General features: G+C 37.6%; 1 protein-coding gene and 1 non-coding gene across 16 annotated transcripts in view; both read left to right on the plus strand.

Moving 5' to 3' along the window:
• CSNK1G1 (casein kinase 1 gamma 1) overlaps positions 1 to 21,898 on the plus strand; it is a 160,591-nt gene that overhangs the window by 56,981 nt on the left and 81,712 nt on the right. For all 15 annotated transcript variants that reach the window (XR_007152903.1, XR_007152904.1, XM_047862288.1 and 12 more), the window contains exon 3: positions 19,510 to 19,550. Coding sequence is in view for 13 of the 15 variants with exons in the window: in XM_047862288.1 (XP_047718244.1) it covers positions 19,510 to 19,550 (41 nt within the window). In the remaining 2 variants the exon portion in view is untranslated. The remainder of the gene's footprint in view (positions 1 to 19,509; positions 19,551 to 21,898) is intronic.
• On the plus strand, positions 7,047 to 7,236 carry LOC125169308 (U2 spliceosomal RNA). The gene has a single exon (XR_007153620.1). It is a non-coding gene; the product is annotated as a U2 spliceosomal RNA (small nuclear RNA).

The following is a 21,898-nucleotide window of genomic DNA, read 5'->3' on the forward strand; positions in this document are numbered from 1 at the left end:
AAGTAGGAGGTTGTGTGACAAACAGAAGATGTAAACTAGGAAATTCCAAATTCAAGGCAGGTGCAGATGGGCCTTCACCAAGGCTACCACCTACAAGGCCATGCTTTCTTCTCCAAATTCATTTCTTTCTCTAGCCATACTGTCTCTGGCCCCTCAAGCAGCCAAATGCATTTCTGCTTCAGAGTTTTTCACTTAGAGTTCCTTCTGCTACAGAATTCTGCCCCCAAATTTTGCTCAGGTGGTTGCTCCTTATCCTTTAGGCTTCAACTTTTGTTACCTTCTCAGAGAAACCTTCAGTGATTTCTCCCCAGCCTCATTTAAAATGGCATATTTCTCTCCTAGCCGTATTCTATCCTATCAAACTATTTTATTCATCACATGGATGAATACCTGATATGATTTATTTGTATTTGTTTACCTGTTAATTGTCTCTCCTTAGTTGAATATAAGCCCCTTGTAGGGTGGGGATTCTTTATGTATTACTGTTGTTAATTTGTGGGATGGATAGATAGCCAGATGAATAGGAAGAGAGGAAAAAACATGACCTTCTTCAGGCTCCTGGTATGTGGGGGTGATGGTAGGTAGTAGCCTTAGTACCACTGGATTTAGGTAGAACTCTAGAATTCTAGATAGAGAAAAAAAATAATGTAATGATTAGTACATTTTTGTTCTCTGCAAATCTGTTTCCACCCATCATCCATTTAACAAACATTTCTTGAGTAATTACTGTCTTTCTAGACTTTGGGTAAGGTAGCATAACAAAATTAGTTTCTGTCCTTAAGAATCTCAGTTTCATAGGGTGCCTGGATGGCTCAGTTGGTTGAGCGTGTAACTCTTGATTTTGCCTGAGGTCATGATCTCAAGATTTGTGAGTTTGAGCCCAGCCTTGGGCTCTGCACTGACAGTGTGCAGCCTGCTTGTGATTCTCTCTTTCCTCCTCTTTCTTTCTGCCCCTTCCCTTCTCTCTCTCTCTCTCTCTCTCTCTCTCTCTCTCTCTCTCAAAAATAAATAGGGGCACCTGGGTGGCTCAGTTGGTTAAGTGTCTGACTTCAGCTCAGGTCAAGATCTCACGGTTCATGGGTTCAAGCTCCACATCCAGCTCTGTGCAGACCACTCGGAGCCTGGAGCCTGCTTTGGATTCTGTGTCTCCCTCTCTGCCCCTCCCCTGCTCACGCTCTGTCTCTCTCTCTCTCAAAAATAAATAAACATTAAAAAAATAATAAAATAAATAAGCTTAAAAAACACTTTCAAAAAAATCTGTCTCACAGTTTAGCAGTAGAAAGAAAAACAAATATGAAGTGATAAGTATTTCAATAGATTGTATAAAAACTACATTGGCAGAGGTTAATAAAGGTTTCAGAGAGGAAGTATTATTTGATAGTAGGATAGGATTTCCGCTGGTGGGCACAAGGAAGCAGCGCTCTCCAGTATTAGGAGCACAAAATATTATCAGCAGCAACTAGTTGTACATGACTGAGTTATTGGATGTGAAGTAAAAGAGAAGTAATAAGTACCATTAAGTGGGTTGGGACCAGACTGTGAAGTGTTTGGATGGTATTAAAACATTTGGACTTTATCCTGTAGGCAGTGGAGTAGACTCACCAAGGACTTTACCACAGAAGAGTGACGGATCTGGTTTGTATTCTAGAAAGATAATTCAGGTAGTTTTAAGATTAGATCAGATAAGAAAGAGATTGACATCTTGTGGATTTTGCTCTATTGTAGTACTTGTCACATTGTATTATCTTGCTGCATCTCTCTGCCTCCGGATGAGCTTGATGGTAGTACTTTGCTTCATTAATCTTTATATTCTTAGCTCCTTTTTACTGTTTATGGCATATAATGTGTACTTAAGAAATGTTTAATGGGTACTTAAGAAATGGTTGTTTGCCTTTAGAGTCTAAGTCAGAAATGGGTGGGACTGCCTTAGCTCTTAGCTCTGCAAATGACAGTGAGATTGAGAGGAAGAGATGAATGAGGGAAAAATTTCAGAAGTAGGCTGTAGGCCAGATTTGACCAACCAGTTATGTGAGGGGAAGGTTTCCAATACCGCTGAGTTTGCCAGCTTGGAGAGACCAAGTAAATGTGAAAGCTGTGAGAAAGCTGTGATCTGACAAGCTGTGAGATCATGACCTGAACCAAAGTCGGACACTCAACCAACTGAGCCCCCAGGCGCCCCAAAAAAAAATTTTTAAAGGAAAATTTTTAAAGAGAAAATAACATGTCTCTTGCCAAAGTTTTCTAATTTTTCTTGACACGTTTCTCAAAGATAACCACTAATTTCATTTAATTAATTTAATTTTTTAGAATTTAAAAATGTATATCAGGACATATTTTAGAAATGCAGTCAAGAGGTGCCTGGGGTGGCTCAGTCGTTGAAGCATCCGACTTCAGCTCAGGTCATGATCTCAGGGCTCGTGGGCTCAAGCCCCACGTCTGGCTCTTTGCTGATGGCTTGGAGCCTGGGACCTGCCTCCGATTCTGTGTCTCGCACTCTCTCTGCCCCTTCCCCGCTTGCACTCTGTCTCTCAAAAATAAACATTAAAAAAAAAATTTTTTTTAAAAGGAAATACAGTCAAACTGTACTATAAACCTGCTTTTATCACTTAATATAGCAGGAACTTCTAATTTAAAAAATAGATCATTCATTTTTAATGCCTAGTTAATTCAGTAATTTATTTAGTCAATATATATATATGTATAAATTGTGTTTTTTCATATTATAAATAATACTATACTGAACATCCTTGTAGATGCTTGTAGTACATCCCATCTTCATAGTACAAACTTGGCTGATTATTTTCTTAGGATAAATCCTGGAAGTGTACACTCTGAGTCAAGGGATATACATACTTTCAATTTTATTACATATTATAAATTTGCCTCCTAGAAAGGTGGTTTCTCTTTACTTTCTGCCTCTCTGTGCATGTGTGTGCTTAAATGGTTCTTTCTCTACCCCTTCAAAAACCTTGAACTAAATTATTGAAAATATTTTCATCTATGGTAGTCTGATAAGGGAAAATGGTATCTTGTTAAATGTGTATAGGTTCATGGGTAAAATTAAATATCTTTTTTAAGTAAACTCCATCCCTAACATGGGACTCTAACTCACAACCCCAAGATCAAGAGTTGCATGCTCTACCAACTGAGCCAGCCACATGCCCCAAGTTAAACATCTTCACACGTTGATTTATACTTCTTCTTTTAAGAGTTACTTCTTTGTGGCCTTTGTCTGCTTCTCAATGGAAAGATTATTTCTATGGAGTCTTATATGTGTACATTGATTGCCTTAGTAGATAAGGGAATTTTGAAGATTCAAGAAAGGAAGATTGATGAAGAATGATTGTGAATAAAAGCTAGGAGGACATGATGGAGTAGACACAGATCTGCAAGTTGTTTTTTATTAAATGAGAAACATGGAGGCTAATTTGAGGACTTTTTTTTTTTTTTTGAAGTTTTGAGTATTCTGCTGAACCTGGTCTGGAAAGAATCATGTAAACATTAAAATGTAAATGATTCTGTTCCTCCACAATTAAGAAAATGTTGTCTACATTTAATGTAGTCTAGTAATAATGGCTTGTTTTTCTTTAGTTGCAAGAATAAGGAGATGATATTTCTTTTACATTCTAACGGGTATGTACTTATATTTATGGCAGACCCCTGAGACTCTACAATCTTGCATATAATTTTAATAATCTTCATATTACCCTTGTGAAATAGAACATTGTTAGAAAATCTTTTTACTTGCAAATAAAAAAACGGAAGCATAAAGAATTGAATTTTCTTTGCTCTTTTTCGTCTTTGTTATCTGATGAAATCGCTAAAGTATGTTAGCACAGAAGGTAAATTGGCTAAGGGTAGCAGCTTATCCTTTGACACACTCCTCCCTGACTTCTAAAATAAGATACTTACTTCTGTGTCTAAAGTAGGGTGTACATGACAACTTCTCTGCATATTGTTGTTTTCTTACCTATCACTAATGAACTTAAATTGGAATTTGTAACTTCAGCTTTTACCAGCAAGTTCTGTGTTTGGCAGTTGTGATCATTAACAGTTTACAGATTCTAAAGCACTTGGTTTCATATTGTGTCCCACAAAGTCTCAGAGCCTTTATTTTACACTGTGAGGGAATGAGAAAGGAAGAGTGAGGAGACAGGATTCTGTGACCTATATATTAAGTTTTCAGTAAGATTTTATTTACAAGATGCTATTCTCCGTTAAAATTTTTTGAATATCATTCATCTGAAAGAATATAGGCTTAAGATAAAATTTAAGTGTTTATTCTCTAGATGAAAGTGAAGGCATTGTATAATCAAATGTTACTTTTTTATTCATAGTTTCTAGTAAATCTTATCATTTGAACAAATAGAACAAAGTCTGTATCAGCCAAAAACCATGCCAAGCAATGAAACATTAACACTGATTATAAGGTGCTTTTACAACATTGTTAAGGTTTTCCTATATATTTGCAAATTTATAGGGTCTTTGGATGGAACAAACTAAAACAAGTTTAGAAGTTGTGTCATTACTTTCTTTCTTAAGAGTCCTGAAGTAATATTGCCTTTCCAGGTTTTATTTTTTTCCTCTATAAGATGAGAGTAGAAATAATACCTAATTTAACAGATGTGTTGGGAAGATAAAGTCCAGGTAATGCATATAATCATTTAAGACAGTGGTTGGTACATAGTGAGCATTTAATTTGTACACATAATACAGATATTCTTGATTAAAAAAATTTTTTTTAAGTTAATTTGAGAGACACAGAACGCAAGTGGGGGAGGGGCAGAGAGAGAATCCCAAGCAGGCTCCCTCTGTCAGTGCACAGAGCCCATCGCAGGGGTTGAACTCACGAAACTGCGAGATCATGACCTGAGCTGAAACTGAGTAGGATGCTTAACTGACTGAGCCCCCCGGGTGCCCTATAATACACATATTGTTTAAACTTTTGTTTTAATTTTTCCCAACTTTGTATGAAGAAGATTTTCAAAATTTTACTAAAAAGTAAAAAAAACCAGGTTGGCGATTATCCATAATACACTGTTACCTCAATTTACCAGTTAATGTTTTTTCCAGATGCTTTATATCTTTGGAGATATGTTTGTGAACACTGGTGTGAGAGTGTGTGTGTGAGAGAGAGAGAGAGAGTGTGTGTGTGTGTGTGTGTGTGAGAGAGACAGAGTGTGTGTTTGAACCATTTAAAAGTAAGTTGTAAAACTGACAAAATACTTCGCTAAGGGATGTTTATGTTCCCACTTAGTTGTATAATAGATTATATTCTTTGTTTTGCTTCTACAGTATGTTGTGGAGGGACTTAATTTAAAATTATGATTCCAGGGGTGCTTGGGTGGCTCAGTCGGTTAAGTGTCTGGCTCTTCGTTTTGTCTCAGGTCGTGATCTCTAGGTTGGTGCGTTCGAGCCCTGAGTAGGGCTTCTGCTGAAGGTGTGGAGCCTACTTGGGATTCTCTCTCTCTCCCTCTCTCTGCCCCTCCTCCACTCTTTCTCTCTCAAAAATAAATAAATACTTAAAAACATTAAAATTCTGATTCCAGAAATAATGTGTTTTAACTTTCTTGAAAAATCACAAATAAGTATAAAATTCTTGTTCCTAGTAGTATCATAGCTTAAATTTCTTTTAGAATTACATTCTGTTGGTTTTAACTCCAGGAGTTTGTTAAAGCACTTTAACAGAGCTTAAGGAAGAATTTTTTTTTTTTTCTCTCAGCACGGTCTATCAAAAACTGGTAGGAATCAACCACTTTATTTATTTTTAAGTTTTATTTATTTTTATTTTTTCATTTTTTAAATTTAGTTAACATATAGTTGTATTTAAATTTAGTTAACATATAGTTGTAGTATTGGTTTCCTGAGTAGAATTTAATGATTCATTGCATATATTATACCCAGAGCTCATCAAGCAAGTGCCATCCTTAGTACCCATCACCCATTTAGCCCTTAAACCACATTTGCTGACACACAGTCTGTATCACATTAATATGGTAATTTTAGAGTGTCACAGATAAGATTCTTGCAGGATTATGCATTGGTATCTTGGCTAGTTTATCAGGAGAATTTAATGGTGAAATTGCCAGGATTGCTAAAAGCCATCTGGAATTGTGTGAGCAGTACTATGAAGCAAAGATGATTTGGGATTTATTATGAGGAGAGTTTAGAATCAATATTTACATGATGTCATCATGCATCCTAAGGAGAAAACTGCCTGAACTTGTACTTTTCCAAAAAGTCTAGGTTAATCCAGTTTTTTCCTGAGTTGGGGTTACTAGGGCAAGAGAATGCTTATAGATACTTACTTACTTACTTATTTATTTAGTGTTTTATTTATTTTTGAGAGAGTACAAGCACGGGAGGGGCAGGGAGAGAGGGACAGGATCTGAAGTGGACTCTGAAGTAGACTCTGTGCTGATGGCAGTGAGCCTGATGTGGGGCTTGAACTCATGAACTGTGAGATGATGACCTGAGCTGAAGTCAGATGCTCAACCCGACTGAGCTGCACAGGTGCCCCTAGATAATCTATTTTTTATAATTTAATTTTTTATTTTAACTTTATTTTTAAAGTAATCTCTATACCCAGTGTGGGGCTTGAACTCACAACTCTGAGATCAAGAGTCGCTTGCTTTACTGACAGTCAGCCAACACCCTTTTATAATTTAATTTTTTAAATGTTTGTCTGTTTTTGAGATAGTGTGAGAGAGGGGTAGAGATAGAGGGGGACAGAGGATCTGATGTGGGTCTTGAACTCACCAACTGTGAGATCATGTCCGGAGCTGAAGTCAGATGCTTAAACGACTGAGCCACCCAGGTGCCCTATAATAATTTTAATGAAAATAACCATATGGCATAGGTAGTAAAGTCCTAATCTCTACAGACAAACATTTCCACTCTTTTAACCATGACCTCTAGATGCTTTCTTTTTTTAAGTGTTATTGAATATTGTTTTTCATTTTTCTTGTGTACACCATCCCAGTCACTCCCCCATGTTCTCCCTTTATACTTACATCATATACTTTGTTAAACCATTTTTCTACACAGTTACTTTTTGGCCTCTTGGCTAAGATCAAGTATAGTATCTGTTCTTATTAGTTTAATATCTGATATGTCCTGTATCCAAGGACAGTAAGTTAAATGTTTTTTAGAGCAGGGAGATGGAATAGGTGCTTGCCCCATTCACTCTGTGCATCAACGTGGTATTACAGTACCTCCAAGAATGGTGCACCCCCTCTGGGGCTAAAGCACACACACACACACACACACACACACACACACACACACCGGGTTTTTTTACATTTATAGTTGTATGGTTGTGAAAATATTGTTCACAACTGAGCTATGAGAGCACTTTTATGTACATCCCCATGCCCCTTCGGTCAGAATTAAAAATTACTGATACTTGGGGTGCCTGGGTGGCTCAGTCTTTTCTAATTAAAAGACATAATATCCTTCTGGGAATGGATCATGAGAGAAGAGGTCCAAATTGTTATTAAACAAAAGCATCTATATTTAACCTGAAAACAAAGTTAAGAAAACAATTCTGTTTACAATACTATCAAAATAGAATAAATTTAACAAAATGAGTGTAAAATTTATACTCTGAAAACTATAAAATGTTAAAAGAAATTAAAGACCTAAATACATGGAAAGACCTTCATATTTAGGGATCAAACTTAATATTGTTAAGATGGTAGTACTCCCCAAACTGATCTACAGATTTAACACAATCCCTGTCAGAATTCTAGCTGGGGTTCTTTGTAGAAATTGACGGGCTGATCGTAAAATTCATATGTAGTTGCAAGGTGCCCAGAAGAGCCAAAACAGTATTGAAAAACAAGAATAAAGTTGAATGACTCACACTTTCTTATTTCAAAACTTACTACAAAGCAACAGTGATCTGATGCCAGTGGTACTGGCATTATAATAGACATAATAGATTGAGAATCATCTGTGATCCATTGCTTTTTGACCAGTATGCCAAGACCATTCAATGGAGAACTATATTTTTTCAATAAATGCTCTTAGGACAACTGGATACTCACATGCAAAGGATTTGATTTGAACCTGGACCTCATACCATATTCAAAAATTAATCCAAAGTGGATCAAAGAACTAAATGTAAGAGCCCAAACTATAAATCTCTTATACGATAAGTCTAAATCTTCACACCCTCAGATTTGGCAGTGGATTCCTAGTTAAGAACAAAAGCACAAACAACAAAAGAACAAATATTAATAACATATTACACTGTTTTAGCTGATGATCAAATTCAAATAATTGACAATCCATGGTTTTAGTTTTTCTAGAATCACTTGCTTCTAGAACCACTTTGAACTCTTTTCATAGTTGTATTTTTTCACTTTCAATCCTTTTACTGTTGAAAGGACCAAGTAGACTTTTCTTCCTGAGTGGCTTGAATGTCTGACTGGTATAGCCTTCTCCTTGTCCATGGATCTCCATTTGGTCTTCGGATTTGCCACATTTATATTGCAGAAGTCTTCAAATACCAAGTCATCTGCCTGTTCTGAAAAAGTACTTCACATCTATTAGAGATTCATAATGAAATTTTTTTAATAAAAAAGTTTTTTTAATGTTTATTTTTGAGAGAGAGACAGAGCATGAGTGGGGGAGGGGCAGAGAGAAAGACAGACAGACACAGGATCTGAAGCAGGCTCCAGGCACTGAGGTTTCAGCACAGATCCTGACCCAGGGCTCGAACTCACGAACCATGAGATCATGACATGAGCTGACATCGGATGCTTAACTGACTGAGCCACCCAGGCGCCTCTTTAATGAAATATTTTTTAGTAAAATATAATACCTGGGATTTGCTTCAAAATAATTTAGTTATTGAAATTGGATGAGGTTACATGGGGTAATCATTTTAAAACTTTACATAATAATTAAATTCAAAAAATAAAGTACTTTTGTATTTTTCAGCTGCAGAATATCATGCTTTCTGGAGTGATTCATTCCAATTTTTTTTTCTCACCACTCTGATATAGAAAGTTTTACGCATTTGCTTAGTAAAGCAGAGGCCTCTGTAAGTACTTCATAGGCTCCCCTTCTTGAAACGGGATATATGGGTCTTTCTTTGATCCCATTTATAAATATCGTCCCACCCTTTTATGTCACCCTACTAAGCCTTATTCCAGACTTTGAGCCATTAGAGAACCCCTCATTTTTCTTACTATCAAAAGTCAATGAAGTTAGGCCAATCACTGACTCAAATTGAGATCATTGAAACTGCTTTCCAGAAGGTTTTGATTAAAAATTTTTTTCATGAGCATGTTTTTTTAAAGTTTTTACTTAAATTCCAGTTTGTTAGCATACAGTGCATTATTAGTTTCAGGTTACAATATAGTGATTTAAACACTTCCATAAAATACCCAGTGCTCATCACAGCAAGTGCTCTCCTTAATCCTCATCACCTATTTTACCCATCCCTGTCCACCCACCTCCCCTCTGGTAACCAACAATTTGTTCTCTAGTTAAGAGTCTTTCCAAAAAAAAAGTGAGGGGGGGGACACTTGGGTGGCTCTGTCAGTTGAGTGTCCAACTCTTGATTTCAGCTTAGGTCATGATCTCAGGGTCATGGGATTGAGCCCTGTGTCAAGCCCCTATTCCACAATGGGTGTGGAGCTTGCTTGAAATTCTCATTCCTTTTCTTTCTCTCCCCCTCTTGTCCTCTTCCCCAGTCATGCTCACTCTCTCTCACTGTCTCTCTAAAATTAAAAAAAAAAAGTTTGATTCTTGGTTTGCCTCCCTCTTTTTTACCCCATTTGTTCATTTGTTTCTTTTTTTTAAAATTTTTTTTTTTATCAACGTTTATTTATTTTTGGGACAGAGAGAGACAGAGCATGAACGGGGGAGGGGCAGAGAGAGAGGGAGACACAGAATCGGAAACAGGCTCCAGGCTCTGAGCCATCAGCCCAGAGCCCGACGCGGGGCTCGAACTCCCGGACCGCGAGATCGTGACCTGGCTGAAGTCGGACGCTTAACCGACTGCGCCACCCAGGCGCCCCTGTTCATTTGTTTCTTAAATCCCACATATGAATGAAGTAATATGGTACTTGTCTTTCTCTGACTGATTTATTTCACTTAGCATAATACTCTCTAGCTCCATCTGTGTCATTGCAAATGACAAGATTTCATTCCTTTTTAATGGTTGAGTAATAATTCATTGTATGTGTGTGCACACACACATACCACATCTTTATCCATTCATCAGTCAGTGGACACTTGGGCTGTTTCCATAATTTGGCTGTGGTAGATAATGCTGCTCTAAACATCAGGGTACATATATTTCCTTGAATTAGTATTTTTGTATTGTTTGGATTAAGAACCTAGTGGTGCAATTGCTGGATTGTAAGGTAGTTCTATTTTTAACTTTTTTTTTTTTTTTTTTTTTTTTTTTTGAGAGAGAGAGAGTGTGCATGGGAGCACAGGACGGGCAGAAGGAGAGAGAGAATCTTACCAGGCTCCATACTGAGTGTGGTGTGGAGCCCAATATGGGTTCTACAATTGTGAGATCATGACCTGAACTGAAATCAAGAGTCAGATGCTTAACTCGCTAAGCCATCCAGGCACCCCTGTTTTTAACTTTTTGAGGAACCTCCATACTGTTCTCCAGAGTGGATGCACCAGTTTGCGTTCCCACCAACAGTGCAAGAGGGTTTCCCTTTTCCCTATCCTCACCAGCCCCGGTTGTTTCTTGTATTGTTGATTTTAGCCATTCTGACAGGTGTGAGGTACCACCTCATTGGAGTTTTGATTTGCATTTACCTGATGGTGTGCAATGTTGAGCATGTATGTCTTCTTTGGAAAAATGTCTATTCGTATCTTCTGCCCATTTCTTTTTCTTTTTTTTTTTTTTTTAAGTCTATTTATTAGAGAACCCCCGAGAGTAAGCACAAGCAGGGGAGGGTCACAGATGGAGAGGAGAGAGAAAGAGAGATAGAATCCCAAGCAGGTACCACACTGTCTGGGAAAAGCTCAACATGGGACTCGAACTCACGAACTGTGAGATCATGGCCTGAGTTGAGATCAAGAATCAGATGCTTAACCCCTTAAGCCACCCAGGGACCCCATCTTCTGCACATTTCTTAACTGAGTTTTTTTTTTTTTGGGTGTTGAGTTTGATAAGTTCTTTATAGATTTTGGATATTAAACCTTTATCAGATAAGTCATTTGCAGATATCTTCTTCCGTCCCATAGGTTGCCTTTTAGTTTTATTGATTGTTTCCTTCACTGTGCAGAAACATTTTATTTTGATGAAGGTCCCAGTAGTTTGTTCTTGCCTCCCAAGACACATCTAGAAAGAATTTACTATGACCCATGTCAAAGAGGTTACTGCCTATATGTTCTCCTCTAGGATTTTTATGGTTACAAGTCTCACATTTAGGTCTTTCATCCATTTTGAATTTATTTATGTGTATGGTATAAGAAAGTGGTCCAGGGGCGCCTGGGTGGCTCAGTTGGTTGGACGTCCAACTTCGGCTCAGGTCATGATCTCACAGGTTCGTGAGTTTGAGTCCCATGTAGGGCTCTGTGCTGGCAGCTCAGAGCCTGGAGCCTGCTTCTGATTCTGTGTCTCCTGCTCTCTCTGCCCCTCCCCCACTCATGCTCTGTCTCTCTCACTCTCAAATATGAATAAATGTTAAAATGTTTTTTAAGTAATAAAAAAGAAAAGAAAGTGGTCCAATTTCATTCTTCTGCATATAGCTGTCCAGTTTTCCCAGCACCATTTGTTGAAGAGACTGTTTTTTTCCCATTGGGTATTCTTTCCAGCTTTGTTGAAGATTAATTGACCAGATAGTTGTGTCCCCTTTTTGGGTTTTCTGTTCTGTTTCTTTGATCTGTGTGTCTATTTTTGTGCTAGTAACATACTGTGTGGTAACTATAGCTTTGTAATGTAACTTGAAATCCAGAATTGTGATGCTTCTTTGCTTTTCTTTTTCAAAGTTGTTTCAGCTATTTGGGATCTCTTGTGGTTCCATACAAATTTTGTGATTGATTGTTCTAGTTCTCCAAAAAATGCTCCAAAAAAAAATGATAGGGATTGCATTAAACGTGTAGATTGCTTTGGGGAGTATAGACACTTGAACAGTATTTGTTCTTCCAGTTCATGAGCATGGAATGTCTTTCCAATTCTTTGTGTCATCAATTTTTTTCGTAAGTGTTTTACCCTTTTCAGAATACAAGTCTTTTACCTCTTTGGTTAGGTTTCTCCCATGGTATCTTATTACCGTTTTGGGTTGAATTCACTCCACCAATTAAACCACCCAGGTACCCCCAGGTTTTTATTAGTGGCTTTTGTTTTTTGACCATGACACACTAAAACGATTACGCTATGATCCACTGCATACACAATTTAATATGTATATATATCTGAAGCAGACATTTAATGAAATAATACCCATGCTAAGAGTGGTATACTGTATTTTTTATTTTACACTATTTTTTTTTTAAAAAACATGTTGGGGGGCGCCTGGGTGGCGCAGTCGGTTAAGCGTCCGACTTCAGCCAGGTCACGATCTCGCGGTCCGTGAGTTCGAGCCCCGCATCGGGCTCTGGGCTGATGGCTCGGAGACTGGAGCCTGTTTCCGATTCTGTGTCTCCCTCTCTCTCTGCCCCTCTCCCGTTCATGCTCTGTCTCTCTCTGTCCCAAAAATAAATAAAAACGTTGAAAAAAAAATTTTTAAAACATGTTAGTCAGGACTCCTTGTATTTATTTATTTCACACTTCACTAGTGGATCACGTCCTGCACGTTAGAAAACATTTTAACAAACATTGCCTAAAACAGACATGTTTATAAATATATAAATAAGACCTGTTTTTGCATATTAACAGTAAACATGTTCTATAACATTACTGGTGTTGTTGAGCAAGATTTAATTTTTTAATAATATACTACTAATATTGATAAGTAATCCCTTCAAGAAACATAGCACAAGGAGAAATTACTCTTGTTGTTAACTGCTAACCATTTGGGAAACATTTCTGCACAGTGTACGAGTTCACTAGTAGAATTAAGTAAAAATGAAAAAGATTTGTGGCTCTTTTCTTTAAAGCTATAGTTCTATTTGTTATCTTCTTACCCCTAATCATAATACCTACTTAAAAAGATGTTCTCTGGGTAGTAGAGGCGCTAGGCCAGCCTGCCCTCTTTGCCCTGAATAGACATGGTAACCAATGAAAGTTACAAAAAAGCAGTTTCTTCTTTTAACACAAAATACCTCAAGTTCATTTGGCTGGATTTTTTGTTTGTTTATTTGTTTTTACAAGTTCTAGGTAGTGATTTATAAATGTACTACTTTCACTTTAGGACCAGAAAATGTGACAGCTGGAGATCTAACGTTTAAACTGGGAGCCCGAGGCTGTATGTTCCTTTATCAGTGTGACTCTTGAGAACTGAGGCCTGCTGGTTCTTTGAAATAATGCTGTGTCTGATGAAGCTTACAGTAAATGTTGTCTCTGTAGGTGACTTACTAAAATAGGAAGTCTTCATGCAGTGGGTTTTATGGGCAGCATCACATCCAGGGCTGCTCTTTCAAAAGGCTGAGTTTAGACGTAAAGCTCCAAAAACTACTATGTAATGCAGTTTCATTTCCATTAACAATAAAAGAACTCATAGCCAGGAAGTGAGCGTGGGAAGCATTGTGGATTTTGTGCAACAGATACTAAAAGCTTTGAGTGCTTGGGATCATGCCATCTCGTCGGTGGCATTTTGCTGTCCATTAAAGTGCCTGCCTTTCTCACAGTTATTGATATGTTTTTAAATATATATATTTAAGAAATCTATTTTAGCTGAAGCAGTCATTCATTTTAAATGGGCAAGATTTTAACCCTCTATCTTTGTAATTAAATTCTTCCAGAGCAAAATTTTTGAGTAAGTATATCACTGAGGAGGATGGTGGCTGAGTGATTATCTAGCCTTTTACATGGCTGCACTTTGTGTTGGCCTGTTCAGTCTTCATGATGCCTCTGGCAAAGGAATTCATTTGAGTGATGCATAGCACAAGAGAATTATTTCGTCACCTCCAGTGCCTCTTAGGATTAAGGATAATTGCTTTGGAAGAGGGTGACATGTGTTCAGTTCTTTTGGTGCCCCCAGAGAAAGTAAGCAAACACAAGTCAGCATTCTGTGATGTATCAGCTATCACATTTGGTGTTAACATAGGCTTCCTTATTCCTTGTGTTTCTGTGATTATATTTTTAAAATTCTTTATTCATCTATTTTAAGAGAGAGACCGTGAGTGGGGGAGGGGTGGAGAGAGAGAGAATTCCAAGCAGACTTCCTGCTGTTAGTGCAGAGCCGGACCTGGGGCTGGAACTCACAAACTGCGAGATCATGCCCTGAGCCAAAAGCAAGAGTCGAACACTTAGCCAACTGAGCCACCCAGGGGCTCCAACTTTTTATATAGATACGAAAGTTGAAGCTGAGAAACATTTCATAATTATAGATTACTTTTTGGTTTAGTAGGAACTTGGAGGGAGGCATCGTAATGGTAGAGTGGCAGAGTGCCTCGTCTTGTGGTTCTTTCTGTTCTCAACTGATGAAGACTTTTTTGACCCTTCTCTTTTCCTTCTCCTTCACATTTACAGGTACTCCAAAGGTTATTAGTTTTGTCTCATTGAAATGCCTTGATTATAAATCATATTTTTAAGTTGTTTTCTTCCAGCAATTATTGGGTAATACCCTGCAATAATAAGTAGATAAAAATTAGATTTATCTAGCATTTTGCAATTTAGAAAGTACTTTCACATATTCTAACTCATGGAATGCTCATAACCACATAAAGAACATTTATTCTTTAAATGTTCTGCTATCAAAGCTTCCCCTTCATCTTCTTTCTAGGTATTCTCCTCTCCTCTTTCTAGGTATTCTCCTCTCTTTTATTTTATACTTTGGGGCCAGATTAATATTTTTAAAATAAAATTTTTACCATTATGCTTTTACTCGTGGCACGAGACCTTTGTTGGTTTCACAGCAAGCTGAATAAGGAAATCAAAACTCCTATATATGCATTTAGGATTATCCATATCTGATTATAACCTAGGCTTCTTTTTTTATTATCCTAGAACTTTGTCAGAACCTTCTGAATGTTAAATGAATTTGTTTTCACTGCAGCAAGCATCTGTTACCCATTACATATCAGATACTGTATATGTTGCCAGGGCTAAAAAGATGAGTTGAACATTCTTCTTGACCTCTTTGAGGCATAAATAGACACACACACACACACACACACACACACACACACACACACACACAGTGAGAGAGAAGAGGAAAACAAGTGAGAAATGTTAATAAAATTTTTGAAGCTGGAGAGTAGATAGTTAAGTGGTAATTGACTTAGCAGTCCAGAGCAAGCTGATGATTGAAAGGGTAGGGGGGTTTGTAACATAAATTACACTAGTTAAACTAAAGAATTGGAGATACTAGGAGCTCAGAAAGCAGGGATGAAGTAGGGAGAAGGAGTAAAAACAGAGAACTTAGCTGCAAGTCTATATGTGAAGCAGTCAGATGGCTAAGTCATCTCCCTCCCTGGCATCCCCTGGCAGATACCCTGTACCACCCTCACGGGAGATGGCAGGTTCACACTGTAGAAAGTGAAACACACCGTGAAACCTGGGCTGCCCAATGGGGAAAATGAGAAAAAGCTTACCCACTGATTGGTGAGACCTCCCCCCCCCGACCCCCAATCCCCGCCCTGGACTCTGGAACAAGCAGATCTGTAAGTGCCTGGGATTTCTTTAAACTCTTACCTTTTTTTTTCTTCAAAAGAAATCTGTGCAATTTCTATAATATAAAGAGTTTGTTTTACTATAAAAAATATTTTTCCCAAATCTTCAAAGGAAAGTGAGGATCTAGGAAAAGCATGCCTTATTTGTATAGCTTATGCCCTGGCACATCTCCACATATGTTTGGTTGTGCATACCCTAGGGTAAGAAGCTAGCATTCAAGGTGATTCACACTCTGTCCCTATTGGATCTTTCTGACTTGACTTCTCACCGTTTTTCTCCATTTATTTTGTGTTCCATTCATGTTGGTCCACATGCAGTATATCAGATTCTGTGCATTTTCTATCATGTTTCCATCTCACTATTCACATTAGTATTTTTTATGTACTATGAAATACCCTTTATTCTCTCTTCTGTCCTTCTGAGACTTACTGTGAGTGCCACTTGTGGCCAGATGCTTTATACTCCCTCATCCAGGCTCCTCTATTGACTTGTTCATATTTCTCTTTTAACTCTCATCGCATTATGTGATTAATTCAATAAACTTGTGTGCCATCTGTACAAGGCCCTGTGTGAGGAGCTAGATTATAGTCTCTGCAGGGTGAGAACTGAGTGTTACTCATCTTAGATGTCTGATATCTGCATATGATGGGTAATAAATGTTCAAATGCTTACCCCTACCTCTGGTCTTTTATTTTTTTAATTGGTCATTTATGTTTCCTCACAAGTGGTTATTCAAAACACAGGTTTGATCATGTCACTACCCTACTCAAAAACTTTGTTTTAAACTTTAAGTGGCATTGAGGACTTTTCTCATGTATACTGAGTCTTACTTTTCTAGCCCTGTTTCTACCGTAACCCCTCTTTGTCTGTCCCTACCACTTCCTGATCCTCACAATGCAACTTACGGTCCGTCTACTCCCAGACCACCTATCGTTCTTAGACTGTGCCATCTACTTTGTCACTTTTTTGTTTGTTCATTCATCTTCTTCACTTTGGGATGCCTTTTCCGCTTCTTCAACTATTTAATTTTTTTTTTTTTAACATTTATTCATTATTGAAAGACAGAGACACAGCATGAGCAGGGGAGGGGCAGAGAGAGGGGGAGACAGAATCCAAAGCAGGCTCCAGGCCCCAAGCTGTCAGCACAGAGCCTGACGCGGGGCTCGAACTCACAAACTGTGAGATCATGACCTGAGCCGAAGTCAGACGTCAGACGCCCAGCTGACTAAGCCACCCAGGTGCCCCTCCCCTTCTTCACCTATTTAAAATCCTACTCATTTTTTAAGACTCTTGGGGGAAGGACGTAGAGGGAAGATTAAAAGAAAAGAATTTATTTCCTGAGAACTCCTGAATTGCCTTCTCTCTTTTCTTGCTCACAGATCAGAATCTAGGTTGGTTACTCTATTACATTTCTACCACTACCATACTTCACTTTAAATGTTGTATCTATGGAATTAAAGATCTGTTACTTCACACATATACTTCAAAGATTAAGTTATCTTCGACACTAATGGCATGTTATAATTTAAATGAGTGAGGGATGAATTTTGGTACCCCTGCCTCCCATAGGAATTCTCACTGTAAAAATTGGCGGGAGGGTGTGTCCAATTCAGAAAGACTCCTAAACATACTTACAATTTGAAATTGACTGTTTTTCTCTAAGTAATACTAGGTTCTTAGGGTCAGCCTTGTGCCAGAATTGATTTGGGGTCACAATAATAATGCTTATACTGTGCCAGGAAGGGCTATTCTGAAAAATCTTTATGCAGAATTGTACCTGGTGTGAGATAAGTCTGTGGCTAAGTTGAAGTTTTTTGTTTTTGTTTATTTAAACAGAAAATAAAATTTAATTTTGTACATGCAGGGAACTTTAATTTCCCTCCATTGGCTATTTCTGCCTTATCTATTCCTCTCCCAGTTATTAGTTTCCTTTTCACAATTTCATCAGATACATTTTTAAAAATGTTTTTGGTGGGAAGATTAATCAGAAACACAAATTGACTTTTAGAAGCTGAATGCAATTAATATATAGGGAAAAATTACCTGTTTTCTATTTTGGTTTCTTTAAAAAAGAAGTTGTTCATCTTTAATGGTATGTTAGGTATTTCTCTGGCAGTCGGCAAGTCCTCTTTATTATGTTACTTGCCCACAAAAGTTATTCCTAAATTAGTGTACTCTTTGACACATAAAGGTGCTCAGCAACCTGATAGCCTTATTAAAAGTATAATGGTATAGTTTGCAAAGGGCTGCCTGTTGTTTAGATCTTGGTTAAAATAGTATTGTAAGCAGCCTTTAGTTTCCAAGGTAAAGTGTGTGTGTGTGTGTGTGTGTGTGTGTGTGTGTGTGTGTTTAAGAAATAGTCATTTTAATACCTTAATGTATATCTTTCTATATTTGTTTTTTTATATATGAAATCTATTGTCAAATTGGTTTCCATACAACACCCAGTGCTCATCCCAAAAGATGCCCTCTTCAATACCCATCACCTACCCTACCCTCCCTCCCACCCCCCATCAACCCTCAGTTCTCAGTTTTTAAGTCTCTTATGCTTTGGCTCTCTCCCACTCTAACCTCTCTCTCTCTCTTTTTTTTTTTCCTGCCCCTCCCCCATGGGTTCCTGTTAAGTTTCTCAGGATCCACATAAGATTGAAAACATATGGTATCTGTCTTTAATGTACATCTTTGTATATCCTTCCCCATGCCTTTATATCTAGCCATGTATGTTATGTGTGTGTGTGTATGTGTGTGTAAATACATTTACTTCTATGTGTTATTTAAAAAGTAATTATACGTGCTGATAACTTTCCATCAGTCAGTGTTTGTTTTGAGTGTCTGTGATGTGCAGAACAGTCGATGAGGCATTGAGAGAACTGCTGGGTAAATATTTCCTACTCTCAAGATATTTATAGTCTAGCTGATTAAGATAGGACAAATGTATAAGAAGAAATGTGAAGTCCAGTGCAGTGGCTAAACCACATGGTATACACTAAACACTCTGGAGGAATTTAAATTCACCTTTAAGAATGAGTAGAGGTGGGGAGGTGAAGATAGTTACATAGCCAGCATGTAGTATGAGCTCACAAAGTGGGTAATTGCTACCTTCATCCTCATCCTCATCCTCACTCCAGGCACTTCCTCTAGATGTCTAGGAGAGTATTGATTCCACTTATTGAAGTAGAGAAGTTGAGAGGAAATAATCCTTACTATTTCAGGAAGAACTTGAGATGTTTAAGTTATGCAGGTAGAGAGCTGTTTTCTGCATATAAAGAGCTAGAGTTGTGGTGCAAAAGCCAAACAGCTTTGAGAATCATCTACTTACAGACAGTAGGTAAGTTTTAGGGCAGTGACAAATAATCTATAATTCCCATTTGTTAGTTTAAAAAGTGAGGGTTTGTGTTTATTGTGCCAAGAGTTAAAATTTCTGCATCTTTGACATTCTGGCACTTCTTGGTTTGCTTCATGGCTTAGTTGTCGGGAAATAATAAATAACAAAACGTGTGTGAGAGAGAGGAGACTTGTTTTCTTTTTTCTAAGTTCTCACGTCTAACTTAAATTTCCAAATTCTCAAGTGGTTTCTATTCTTGTCTTACTGGGTCTCATTATTTCTTTAGCTTTTCGCTTATAAATCATGTTTCATATATGTGAATAGCGTTGGGAACGTGACCTTTCTCATGACCCTGTAAGCTAAGATTTTGCTTTGCGTTTCCCAAAATAAATGTCACTAAAACATATACATTCTGCTTTTCCCCTAGGTAAAAATCTCTACACCAATGAATATGTAGCTATCAAACTGGTGAGTAGAATCTATGTTTGTAGTAATTATATTTTGGTGCCCTCACCCTTCACATATCTTTTCACAGGAAATAGTTGTAAGCATTCACAAAAATAGTAATGTTTTTTTCTTTTGCATATGGTCCCACATAGTCATTTTCCTTTAACCGTATATAGTGCTATAGTGATGAATCACTGCACACTGTATAACACTCTATAGTTAGATGATGCCAACTATACTTGTAGCAACAGTTGCATCAAAAAATAGTTATTAAAAATAGCTTGAAGAAAAAAAATTACTGGAAGACTAGTAATTTCTGTGCGGTTTGTACCTTTCATCGTGCTATTTTAAAAGATAAAAGCATTGGAAATGTTATATTTTCTTTTGCTTGACTGATCCATTTTTAAAATGTAAGGTATTTATTTATTAATATACTTAGTGGAAGACCAAATCTGATCATCAATTCATTGCCTTAAATATCCGTCAAATGTGAAAAACACATCTTGTCAAATTCAAAGCAAAAAGTTCACTTGGTTTTGTCAGCACTAATGAATAACTAACCTAGTCATTAAAGATAGCATCCTCTTAAAAAATGTGTATTATTTTTGAGGAATAGTAATTTTAGGAGAAAATTATTTTATATTTAAGGTCGATACATAATCATTTCTAGTCATATGAAATATGTCATATGACTAGTTTCTATGAAACTGTGTAAATGTTTGTCCTGGTAAGTTTCCCAGGATTTGCAGCCAGTTTGGGCCTTTATTAACTGCAAGACAGGAGTTAATGGTTGAAGGAAGTATCTTGTGATAACTGTAGTAGTGCTGTTCTTTTCTAACGAATTGCACTTAACCACATCCACACCTGCTGTGTGTGTGGACTGAGCTTGTCATTTTGTGGAGGAGTCAGAGGTGTTTTGTGAAGACAACTATCAGACGTTATCAGATTGGTTTCTTTGCAAAGATATAGACCAGAAGCAGGGCTTAGAGCAGGTAGCTGCTAGGGAACCAAGGGTTTTGTTTGTTGACTTGGAACTCTTTTTAGAGAAATGGGAGCAGGAAGACAGGTAATACTGTAACAATGCAGGCCAACCATTGTCTCAGATTGAATATCAAAGGATTAACCATAGTTTTTATTTTTATTTTATTTATTTATTTTTAATGTTTATTTATTTTTGAGGCAGAGACAGAGCATGAATGGGGGAGGACCAGAGAGAGAGGGAGACACAGAATCTGAAATAGGCTCCAGACTCTGAACTGTCAGCACAGAGCCCGACACGGGGCTCAAACTCACAGAGCTCGAGATCATGACCTGAGCCGAAGTCGGACGCTTAACCGACTGAGCCACCCAGGCGCCCCACCATAGTTTTTATTTATAGGAATTTGGTTCTGTAAAAGTGTTCTCTAGCTCATCTGCTTTTTTACTTTTTCTGTTTTACGACTTTGGTAAGTTGGACTAGCAACCAGGAGTAGTTCCTGAAACACTTGAAAATACTGTCTCAATTCTGTATATTTGTTACTGTCCCTTTATTTATCCAGACCTCTCTAGAGCCTTTTTGTTAGGGGCAATTTTTTCTATCTATATTTCTTCTTCCAAGTTCATACTAGTCAACCTAGTTAGATAAGCTTATATAATGTATTGTTGACATGACGGATCACTGCATTTCACTTACAGTTTATTAAACTTTATTCTACTTTGTATGGCCTAGAATAACGGCTAAAAGTAGATCTCATGTCATCTAGTATGGTGTGTCTCAGGAGCTCATTTCTCTTTGAAATAAATCTTAAATAAAGACTTTTTGTAGGATAGCAATCTTGTCTGTGGGTCTCCTCTTTTGCTGTTGGGCTGTGTTCTCCATGGGAGATAAGAGGGCAGTAACTGAGCTCTTTTCATTGTAACAGCAAAATTTGCCTTAAGCATTATTGTCCTGCAAGGTAGCCGTCTGCTGTCGGTTTAGGATTTCAGGCAGACATGTGTGTTCCAGAATAACTGTGATTCTGGCAAATAGCCAGCCCTCTGTGGAAATGTAATCAGCATCTGGCACAGAAATACAAGGAAGCCCTGCTGGTACTGTTTTCCTTCCACTTTGTTTAGATCTTCGTTTTGGGCTCTTGTTTATTAGATTTGGAGGAACCTTTTTAAAAAACCATACACAACATAAAATAGTATAATGAGCCCTTCCTTTACCCCCATCACCAAGATTTCCCAGGTTCTTTTTAACAGAAGTTTTTTTTCTTTTACATATATATATATATTTTTTTTTTTTAAATGTTGTATTTATTTTTAAAACAGAGAGAGACAGAGCATGAGTGGGGGTGGGGCAGAGAGAGAGGGGAGACACAGAATCTGAAGCAGACTCCAGGCCTTGA

This window comes from Prionailurus viverrinus, chromosome B3, assembly GCF_022837055.1.
Source record: "Prionailurus viverrinus isolate Anna chromosome B3, UM_Priviv_1.0, whole genome shotgun sequence".
NCBI lineage: Eukaryota > Metazoa > Chordata > Mammalia > Carnivora > Felidae > Prionailurus > Prionailurus viverrinus.